The sequence below is a fragment of the Trichosurus vulpecula genome, chromosome 4, assembly GCF_011100635.1.
Source record: "Trichosurus vulpecula isolate mTriVul1 chromosome 4, mTriVul1.pri, whole genome shotgun sequence".
Taxonomy (NCBI): domain Eukaryota; kingdom Metazoa; phylum Chordata; class Mammalia; order Diprotodontia; family Phalangeridae; genus Trichosurus; species Trichosurus vulpecula.
The window spans coordinates 406,778,166-406,788,607 of NC_050576.1; the positions used below are offsets into that span (position 1 = coordinate 406,778,166).

At 37.2% G+C, this 10,442-nt stretch overlaps 1 protein-coding gene across 1 annotated transcript in view; it reads right to left on the minus strand.

The window, feature by feature from the left end:
- The window catches only part of ZNF654 (zinc finger protein 654), a 122,786-nt gene extending 112,359 nt beyond the window's left edge, over window positions 1-10,427 (minus strand). Inside the window, exon 1 of the mRNA XM_036754919.1 lies at window positions 10,135-10,427. Coding sequence (XP_036610814.1) covers window positions 10,135-10,320 — 186 coding nt within the window. The 5' untranslated portion in view covers window positions 10,321-10,427. The remainder of the gene's footprint in view (window positions 1-10,134) is intronic.
- Between the last annotated feature and the right edge of the window lie 15 nt (window positions 10,428-10,442).

Below are 10,442 nucleotides of genomic sequence, written 5' to 3' on the forward strand. Positions count from 1 at the left end.
AGCAAATTGAAAGAATATGTTTGGCACAAGAATTATAAGTCATATTTTAAAACTAACAGAAAGCTTTTAAGAAAGAATAGCTGAATTCTATTTTTAAAAATCTTATTAATGTTTGATAGCATGTATTTCATGAAACATGATAGAATGAACAACCAGTTCCTATTCAACACTTTTCTCTTCCACTGTATTGGGTATGCTAAAAATTTTAGTGCAGTTTTGAACGTTAATACCGTAATACTTCTGAGCTTTAATACTTTCAAACTGAACTAAAACTTTGGGACATGTTGTATTTAAGAATAGGGCCTAAACTTGTGATTTCTTTCTAAGGGGAATTCCCAGATGAACAAACTCCTTCTAACAGGTCTGCACAGTCTCTACAATTTAGTCTTAGGTAGTAAGAGGTTAAGTGACTTGTCTAGGCTCACACACTCAGTACATATCAGAGGCAGGACTTGAAATTCAGATCTTCTTGGATCTGAGATCAGCTCTCTATCCACCATACCAAGCTTAGGACTATGGAATGGTCATAAGACACATACTCATCAAAAATATGTATTAAATGTCTATTGGGTACAATAGACTACAACAGGTGTTTTGGTAATTCTGAAGCAATATATAAAGCAAGGAAATTATATTTTTTAGTGTAATTAGGATGTATGCTGCCAGAGGGAGATGACAGGAAAAAGTCTTTGCATCTCCACTACTTAACACAGTACATGTTTAATATAAATGCTTTAGGACAAAAAAGATATAGAGAAGAAAAAAAAAACCAACATTTTGCAGAATCTCAGGGAAGAAACTTCAAAATTTCATCTACAACGCTTCTTGTAAGTGCCAATTCAGCTTTTGCTTTAAGACTTTTCATGATGGGAAATTTACTATTTCTGAAAGTAGTCCATTCTATGTTTGGACAACTCTAATTGCTATGAAATTTTTCTTTACATCATACAACCTTTTCAATTTCTACCCATTACTTCTAATTCTGCTCTCTGCGGTCCTTCTGGGGCCAAGATGAACCTATCTCATCCATCAGGCATGTGACAGTCTTTCAAATACTAGGACACCTCTAATCCACACTCTCCCAACCTCCCCAAACTCCTAAATCTTCTCTATCTCAAGCTAAATACTCCCAGGTCCTTCAGCTCATAAACATATGGTTTTATCTTGACACTTAGGTGGCACAGTTGATAGAGTGCTGGGCATCAACTCATCTCCCTGAGTTGAAATCTGACCTCAGACACTTACTAGCAGTGTGACTTTGGGCAAGTCCCCTAACCCTGTTTGACTGTTTCTTCATCTGTACAATGAGCTGGAGAAGGAAATGGCAAACCACTCCAGTATTTTTGCCAAGAAGAACCCAAATAAGGTCATGAATAGTCAGACAGGACTGAAAAATATTATCTTGAAGCTCTTCACCCCTTTGATCAGTTTCCTCTGGATGTTCTTCAATTCCTTCTAAAATGTGCCTCCCAGAACTGAAAATAATAGTTCAGAGAGGCCCTAATACAGGACAAGATATAGCAAGATAATTTCTTCTTGTGTTATGGATAATGTGTCTCTTCTAATGCATCCAAAGAATGCCTCACTTTTTGGAAGTTGCTAGCTCACACTAACATATTGAGCTTGCAATACACCAAAACCCCCAGATCTTTTTCAGACAAACCATTGCTGAATTATGCCTTCTCTATCTTGCACTGTAAGTTAATGTTTTTTTGACATCAAAATTTTAAAATCTTAAATGTATCCTTGATCAATTTAATCTTATTAGATTCAGCCACTGGGCAATGTTCAAGTGTATCGATATTTTTGGATCCTGATTCTGTCATGCAATGTGTCATCCACTGTGTTACAAAAAAAAAATACCTACTAGCTTTGGGTCATCTACAAAAATACTACTTCACAAAAATAATCCAAATTAATGACAAAGAGACTTCTTTCCAAGTGGACACTAAACCATTAATAAGCACTCCTTGGGTATTCTAAATCCACCTGACTTCACTATTATTTAGCAAACATCTTTCCCTTAAGAAGGACAAAAGAGGCTTTATCAAATAGTTTGCTAAAATGGAGGTAAGCAAAAAGAAAAACTGCAACAAGTCAACAACCAAATGACCAATAAAAATGCAAAAATAAAGTGATAGATTTCACCTCACACTCAGCAAATTGGTAAACATAACAAAAGATGGCAATAGATACGAAGGAGGGGTGGTAAAGAGATAAGCATACTAATACCTTTGGGAACTATGAACTGGCCCAACCACACCTGTGAATTCACTAGTCTGAGTTATCTCCCCCTAACCAATCAACAATCTCAGCAACTATAATCTAGAAAGCTTCCTGGAACACTAAGAAGTGAAGTGATTTGTTTAGAATCCCATGGGTGTTATGTATCAGAGGCAAGATTTAAACCTAAACATTCCTGACTTTCTAACTAGAAAAAAAATGGTCTTTAAAATTCCCAGCCCCTTTAGCCCAAAGATCCTATTGCTTGGCACATACTACAAGGAGATCAAAGACAGAAAGAGGTCCAAAATCTTCACAGCAGAACTTTTGTGGTAGTAAGACAATAAAAACAAAGTAGGTGTCCAACAACTGGACAATGGCTAAATAAATTGTGGCACACTGAAAGGATAATACAGCAGTAACATATGATATACATTATATATAATATAGTAATAATCTATTATTACTATGCTATAAGAAATCATGCATATGAAGAATTGAGAGAAGCATGGAAAGAAATACACACCCAAGTGGAACCAAGAATACAATACAGCTAACATTTAGATAGTGCTTTCAGGTTTTCAAAATGCTTTGCATATATTATTATCTCATCTAATGCTCACAACACAGTATAAAATGACAACAATGGAAATTGAAAAAATAAAATTTAATTAAATGTCACAGAATTATAGTGACCAAAATTAGCCCCCAAGAAGTTGAAAAAAATACCTCGTTCTCCTTTCACTGGAAGTAGAGACTGTTACATATGCTACCTGATTCAGTTAACATGTTAGTTTTGTTGAACTGTTTTTTCTTTCTTTTCTTGAAGACTGGGTCTCTTCTGTCTCACCCAGGCTCTAAGTTCACCAATCATTCAAAGGCTCACTCCCACTACTGATCAGTATAGGAATTTTGACTTACTCCATTTTTAATCTGGCAAGGTTGGTTTCTCCTTAGTTAAGTCTTACGGTTCACCTGACTTGGTGCAGACACCTGATGCCCTTTAAACTCTATTGCAGCTCAGAACTCTGGAGCTCAAGAGATCCTCTAGCCTTATCCTCTCCCCTCCCCTCCCTTCCCTCTTGTGGGGACTACTGGCATGTGCCACCACACAAGGCTTTTTTTCTTCTATTTTAATCTTTGTTAAAAAGGAAAGGGGTCAAAGGAAAGGAGATATATTTGAAAATGAATGTGTTATTTTTAAAAGTCACCAATAAAACAGTAATTTTTAAAATAAAATCTGGGCATACTTTTTCAGTAGTATTCCCTAATCTATCAAGTAACGCTGTCTAAAAAAAATGACGTATGATTTCATCCCATCAGTATACGGCAGAAAACATACCAGGGTAGATCTGAGATTTTTTTTTGGGGGGGGGGGGGACCTCTCCAAAGACACCTTCACAATCCTTCCAGAGCCTCTCAAGTGAAGCCAATACATTACGGAAATGTAATAGCCTTCATTTCCCCCCATTTGCTTTTTTTTATTTGAAAACTGTAAAAATTGCTTCCTAAAAGTCCAGGTAAAAATTTTCAAATCCTAAAGGATATACATAGCCAAAGATTCAATAAATAAGCAACTTTCTTAAGTAGGCTATTAACACTTTTCTACGTTAACACTTTTCTACCCCTCAGCTTCTATATCTCTTATACATAAGTGATGGTATAAAAGGAACATTAGCTAGATCTGAAGACCTGGGTTCAAGTTTTGACTCTACCACTAATTACTTATGTGCCAATGCCTAAGACATTCAATATCTTCAACCACAAAATAAAGAGGTTAGATTACATAATTTTTAAGATCCTTCCTAGCTTCAAAATTCAATAATTTATTTCTGTAATGTTTGTATTTCCTGCTGAAAGCCTAGATCAGAGCTACAATTGCTGGACTAGTTACTTCTATATACAGCAAGCTTTTCTATGAGGTAATATGAGATTGTTGGATGTCTTCAGGTACTCACCACTAGGAAGTCAACGACAGTAAAACAAATTCACTAGAGTTTGTATTCCACTATTCTTATCCCTTGGAATATTATGTACTGAAACAAGACATATACTTTGGTAACTTTATCATTAAATTTTTTTAAAAGACCATGTTGAAAATATATACATTTATATTAAAAAAAGCTATTTTTCAATTCACAATGTGCCCATTTCATTTAATCCTTTCAAACTAAAAAAGATGCTAACAAGATTATACTATACCTGAAATACCTAGGATATCAAACATAGAATAAAAGTGAAGTATACAAAACTATTCAAGAAACAAAGAAGCAATTTTTGAAGTCCAGGAACATGATCTTAATGTCAAATAAAGAGAAAGGGTTTTTTTAAACCTTCTTTATATTATCTCACAGTCTGGATTTTTTTTTTCAATTTTATATATGCTATTGATTTATGCAAATCAACCTTAAAGTTTGCAGAATAACACCTTAAGCATAAAGTAAATATACAACAAAATAAAGTCCTTATTTTAGTGTATGTATGTATACGCACATGTGCACGCATGTGCACACACATGTACACACACGCCTTAATTTTCCTTTTCTTGATGAAGGTATAAATATACAGGTGCTTTTTGATTCCTATAAATATTCAAAAAGTTACATCTATAAATGTTAAATGATTCCACATCTTTGAATCTTCCATCATTTGATGCTAATGTTTAATAGGGAGTAATGAAGCTTTCCATTTAAACTAAAAGGACATTTTAAGTACTTACATTTTCTCTACATTTTAATTAGTGATAAAATGTTACCAACTTTTTATGTTAACATACTTTATAAGCAGCAATATACTAAAAGTTGGTATTATGCTATTATTATTTGGAAAGAAATGATTAGGAAGTCCATTTTAATAAATGTCAAATTTATTAGACACCTATATGTAATGTACTATGCTAGCTGTATAGGGCAGGGGAAAAGAGGTTTGGGACAAAACTATACAATCCATAATATAATGTCAACATATTCATTATGGTAATCAAGCTGAGGTAGAAGATTACAACCTTAAGAGTTCAGAAAAAACTAGTCGGATATACAATAATAGCATTTATATAGTACTCTAAGGTTTGCAAAGTGCTTTTACAAATATAGTCAATCACTCATGCTTAACTTTTAGGACTTCAAGCATTCATGTGATTTATTAGTAACTTCATTTTCACTTTCAAGCTGGCAACCTTGCACATTCCTGGCTCTGCACAGTAGAGAAAACGATGAAAGGCACGATGCATGCAAGTTTGATGCATGCAAGGAGCTAGTATACTACTAGGTCTTGTTCATTCTACCACTGTAAAGAGTTCCCCATGCATTCATTACATATATTCATTGTTTGCCCTTAAAATTGAAGTTTTGTGTTGAATTTATGCCCCCAAAGCATAGTCCAAGTCCTTTGGGCTCTAAACCCAAAGTCAGCTGTGAGACAAACTTCATGTTTGGTGTTAACAAATCAACAATTCATTATATCTGAAAAAAGGAGGAAAGTATTTATGGTACTATGGATTTCATGTGTTATGAAAAGTGAGTATTGTCTGAAATCAATTTTTTGGTTGATTTTTTTTAATTGAGATGTTGGTTGATACAAAAGGTTAGAGAATTCTTAGACATCACTAACAAGAAAAAATGTTTTGCATGTTACCAATTTTATTTCATGTACTGCATTTTATGGGTTATTTCATGGTTACTGTGTAAGGAAAAGTACATATTATCAGAATTAATGTTTTGCTATAAAGAATTATATGCACAAAGTGTATTTTCAGCAATCTCCACCAAAAGATCACATTCTTTGGTGGTTGCAGAGATCTAATTCCCTATTTATCATAGATTCAATGTGTCAACATTCCTCTTTTAGACTTTTTCCCTTTTGAGGAATGAAAGTTGAGGATTGACTGTATTATCATGTTTTATCTACACAACAACTTTTGGAAGTTAGGTGCTATTATTACCCCCATTTTACAGATGAGGAAACTGAGGCAGACAGAGGTTTAAGTGACTTATCCAGGGTCACCCAGTGCTCACGGCCAGATTGGAACTCAATTCTTCCTTACTCCAGGTCAAGCCATTGAGTCACACAAGAATATCAGAAGAAATATAGCACTTACATCCAAGAGTAAGCTGGAGCCAACTCAAACAGGCTGCCCAGTAGATTGTTATATGTTCAGCGTGAACACTTACCTCTCAGAAATCAGTAAATCAGGGCTTCCCTTATAGTACTTTTTAAAAAATATATTTAGACTTAAGACAGTAGAGTAAATTAAGTATTATATGTACATTCCATCCCACTCCCAGTCAGCTGTTAAACATTTACCAGCATTCCCCTGATTACATCAATATACTAACTGAATGATTAATTTATCAAACATTTTCATCCAAAAACCCAGGGGTACTCCTATGAACTTTTCAGCCAGACAAACAAATAAATCTTCCATTTCTTTTTGCATCTATCTACAATTATTTATAATTCTGCAGTTCTAGTCTCCCTTCTGGCATTGAAGCAAATTTTAAAGACTGGTAGGGATGGAGTGTTGAAGAGGGAGGGATTCATGACATAGTGATGTACACGGCCAATTCATCCATTTCATGTAGCTTTGAGTTCAACGTTGTTATCATAATATCACCTTTATCTATCATCTCAATTCCATTCCATCCAGAAAGTCTCGGAATCTTATGTGTCCTTAACTCTACTTTGAGAACTATTAGAGAATGTTGTAATGTTAAAAAGAATTATTTCACTAAGTACATGTTTAATGTGATGTATTAGATTTAATTATTTCTTCAGGCAGGAAATCCAAGGCCAACTTTGATATTTTATCAGGAGTTAAGGTGGTGACTTAAAACTTTTGATAACTCTCAATATAACTGATTTCCTTTGTATTCCTATGTATTTTATCTTATGCATTTAAAATTATTATTCTTAGAAGGGGTCCATAGAATTCAGACAACCAAAAAGGACCATGACAAAAAAAGTTTAAGTTAACAACCCCTTCTCTATACCAACATTTCTCTCCACCTGTATATCCGGCTGGCAAGAAATTTTGATTCAATATTTCTACTCCTCTCAAGGAAGTTCACTCGAAGTCTTTCTACTTTCAGCTCTGCAAGACCCTATGTGTACAATGAATGATTTTAAAATTACTTCTCTACATTAACTATTTTACAGATTATTCATAGATAGACTGCTTAGCAAATGGGAACTTGTTTAATTAACTGTTAGCACAAGAAAAATAATTATAAAAGTAGGCCTGCATTTCAGACTACTGTTTTGGATTATATAATCCATTGCCCCCTTACTCAAGCTAATTAGTACTGAGAAATTTTAGTTGACTATCCTAAAACTTGTTTACTGAAGGGTGAAGTTCAGCAAAGGCAGACTACCTTTTAGTCCAGGGGTAAAGCCTATAGAGGCAGTCTGTGGCACAACGGATAGCTAACCTAAGCTCAAATCTGCACACACATTTATTACCTCTGTGACTTCTGAGCAAGTCAGTTAACCTCTGGTTGCTTCAGTTTTCTTCAATTGGAAAATAAGGATAATAGCACCTATCTCACAGGGTTGTTTGGAGGATCAAATGAGGCAAAAGCTGTAAAAGCATTTAGGGGAGAGTAGATGCTATATAAATACTTATTCTTCTCTCCCCTCTTTTAAAGTTTTAAAATACATAGATTAAAGAGAAACTAAACATAATGAAACAACAACTAAAATATTTAAAAAGTTCAAGGACCTCAGGTTAAGAATCTATATGTCCCTTACTAGCTGTGTGACCTTGGGCAAGTCACTTAACCCCAAATGCCCTGCCTTCCCCCCTCCAAAAAAAAATAAGAATCTTTATGTTTTAGGCCATCTATAAAAGGCTCAGAGGCACAGATCCTACATACAGCTTAAAATATGAATTCTAGCATTTTATAAAAACAGCAAGTCAGTCTGTAATAAAATTTTCTGATACAATGAAGCATGTAGATGTCTTGATGTGTTGCTTCTTTACAATGTGGAACAGATCCTTTTACCTGTTTTTTCTTGTTCATACTTACTTTGCTTTCACTAACCAGTTAATTCCATATGTTGTTTTGGAACACCACAAGAAGCAAAATTTAAATATCTCAAAAATGGAGAATCCGCTACCTACTAGAAGATTAGATTCTACATTAAATTAAAAGGTCACGGTATCAAAAATAAATATAAATAACAAGTAAAATGCAGTATTACTCCCTTTAGAGCATGGATAGGAGAAAAACATAAAAACAAACAAAAAAAAACCCTACAGAATCAGGTTTTTAACTCTAACCAATGGTTCTAAATGTATCCAACAGTTTTCTTTGAAGTCAAGGTAGTCAAAGTAAGATCATTTGTAACATAGATCTTCTCAGGAACTATAAATTAAAGCATTTACAGACCAGGGTTACATGGTTTCTAGATGGTTAACAATGGTGATGATAGCACTAAAGATAGTGACCTATTAGGGTCGACTTCAGAGAAACACTAAGATGTATTTTTCAATTAAGTCACTACACAGAACTTTTGCTTACAGTGCCAATCAATAGTGGGGCTGCCTTTCCTGGCAAAAGAAATACTACCCACAAGCTACTTACTCTAAAAAGTCAACAAATAAACAGCTTAAACTTAGAAGAAAATGTCAACCTTATCCTTTATCCCTCCCCTTCAACATCCCAACTCAGAATGACACAAGCAAATGTTAGTACATATGATGCCCATTAGTTTAATAATCAATGTTTACCAATATTTTTCATTCCTATTTGTTAAATGGGGGCAAAATGCAAAGCAAGGAGAAAAAAATACACGTACTAGAAATCCTCTCAAAATAGGATTTCTTTAAATCTCAAACTTTCAGTATGGAAAATAGGATCCAGAAGTAGGCTCTTTGGGGACTGTATGGGAATGTACACTTTAACTTATTATGTATATGTTAGTGAAAGCATATCTCTTAAATTTTCCCTTAGGTAATTACTTTGGGAGTAGCAACGGTCTGATTTCATCCAAAGACTCAAACCTACACTGAAATACAGTGGCTGCAGACTGAAAATGGGCAAAGAGTTTTCTGTCACTGCTGCTACACTATTTCACTATCATGACTGCAATATAAAGGAAGAGTTCTAACTGGAACAATGCTTAAAAAACGACTTTCCTTTGGGTAGTTAGTATAGAGAATGATGATGGGGGGGGGGGGGTGTGGAGGATGGTGGGGGCGTCATTTTCCCAAAGGAAGGAGGGAAAAATCAAAACAAAACACAGAGTCACTGTGGTTCAGGGCCTGAGCAAAAGACAGAAGTAGCCCCAGCTGGGTGTCAGGGAGGGGATGACAGGAGACCCTGGCTGCGGGGGAGGGGAAGGGATGACAGGAGAGGGGGCAGTAGAGAGTTGACATGTCACCCACCCCGAAACAGTGGAGAACAAGGTGGGAAAGAGGGGGTAAAGCAGAAGCATTACTTAGGGTGGTTATGGGGGTGTGTGTGAATGGGACAAGGAGGCGGTAGGGGAGGGGATTGGATGTTTAACACCGGAAAAGAGATGGTCTCAAGCAGGCACTGACTTAAACCTCATGAACTGGGAACAGGGGAATAAGGATGGTGGGGAAGAAGAGGAAGGTGTAGTACGTAGAAGTCGGGGGGAAGACCACGGGACGAGGGGGCAACACCTCCCGCTACCTCCTTCTGACCCCTCATCGCCTCTGCACCCCTATAGTACCCGAGTCAACGCGGCCCCGCCCCCTCCCGGGTGCCCGCAGCCTCCGTTCCCCACCCCCTCCCCCAGGGGCGCAGGGAGGAGCGTGCGCCGTAAGCACCCCTCCGGACCCAAGGAGGGCGAACGAGGAGAAAATGCGGGGTTGGAGGCTGAGGTCAAAGGGGAGGCGTCCCCCCAGTCCCAGTAGCCTCGGGAGGGCGGCCCACTGCTGCTCCTCACCTGACAGAAACGGCGGCAGTAATCCCGGCTGCTGATCCTACTGCTGCTGCTTCCAGCACCGCAGCTGCCTCCTCCATCGCCCCCGGCCACGGCTCCGAACGCGACGGAGCCCGGAGGAGACTCCACGATCGCCTCAAGCTCTTCCCCGAGGCGCTCGGCCTCCTGGTCGCTCTCTTCCTCCGCCATGAGGCTCTCGCAGCCCAGCGCGTACCAGCCCCAGCGAAGCCGTCGCTGCCGCTGCTAACCTACTCCTCCTCCTCTAATTCCCTCCCCTCTTTCCCCCCCAGCCGGACAAGCGCCGCTCCGCC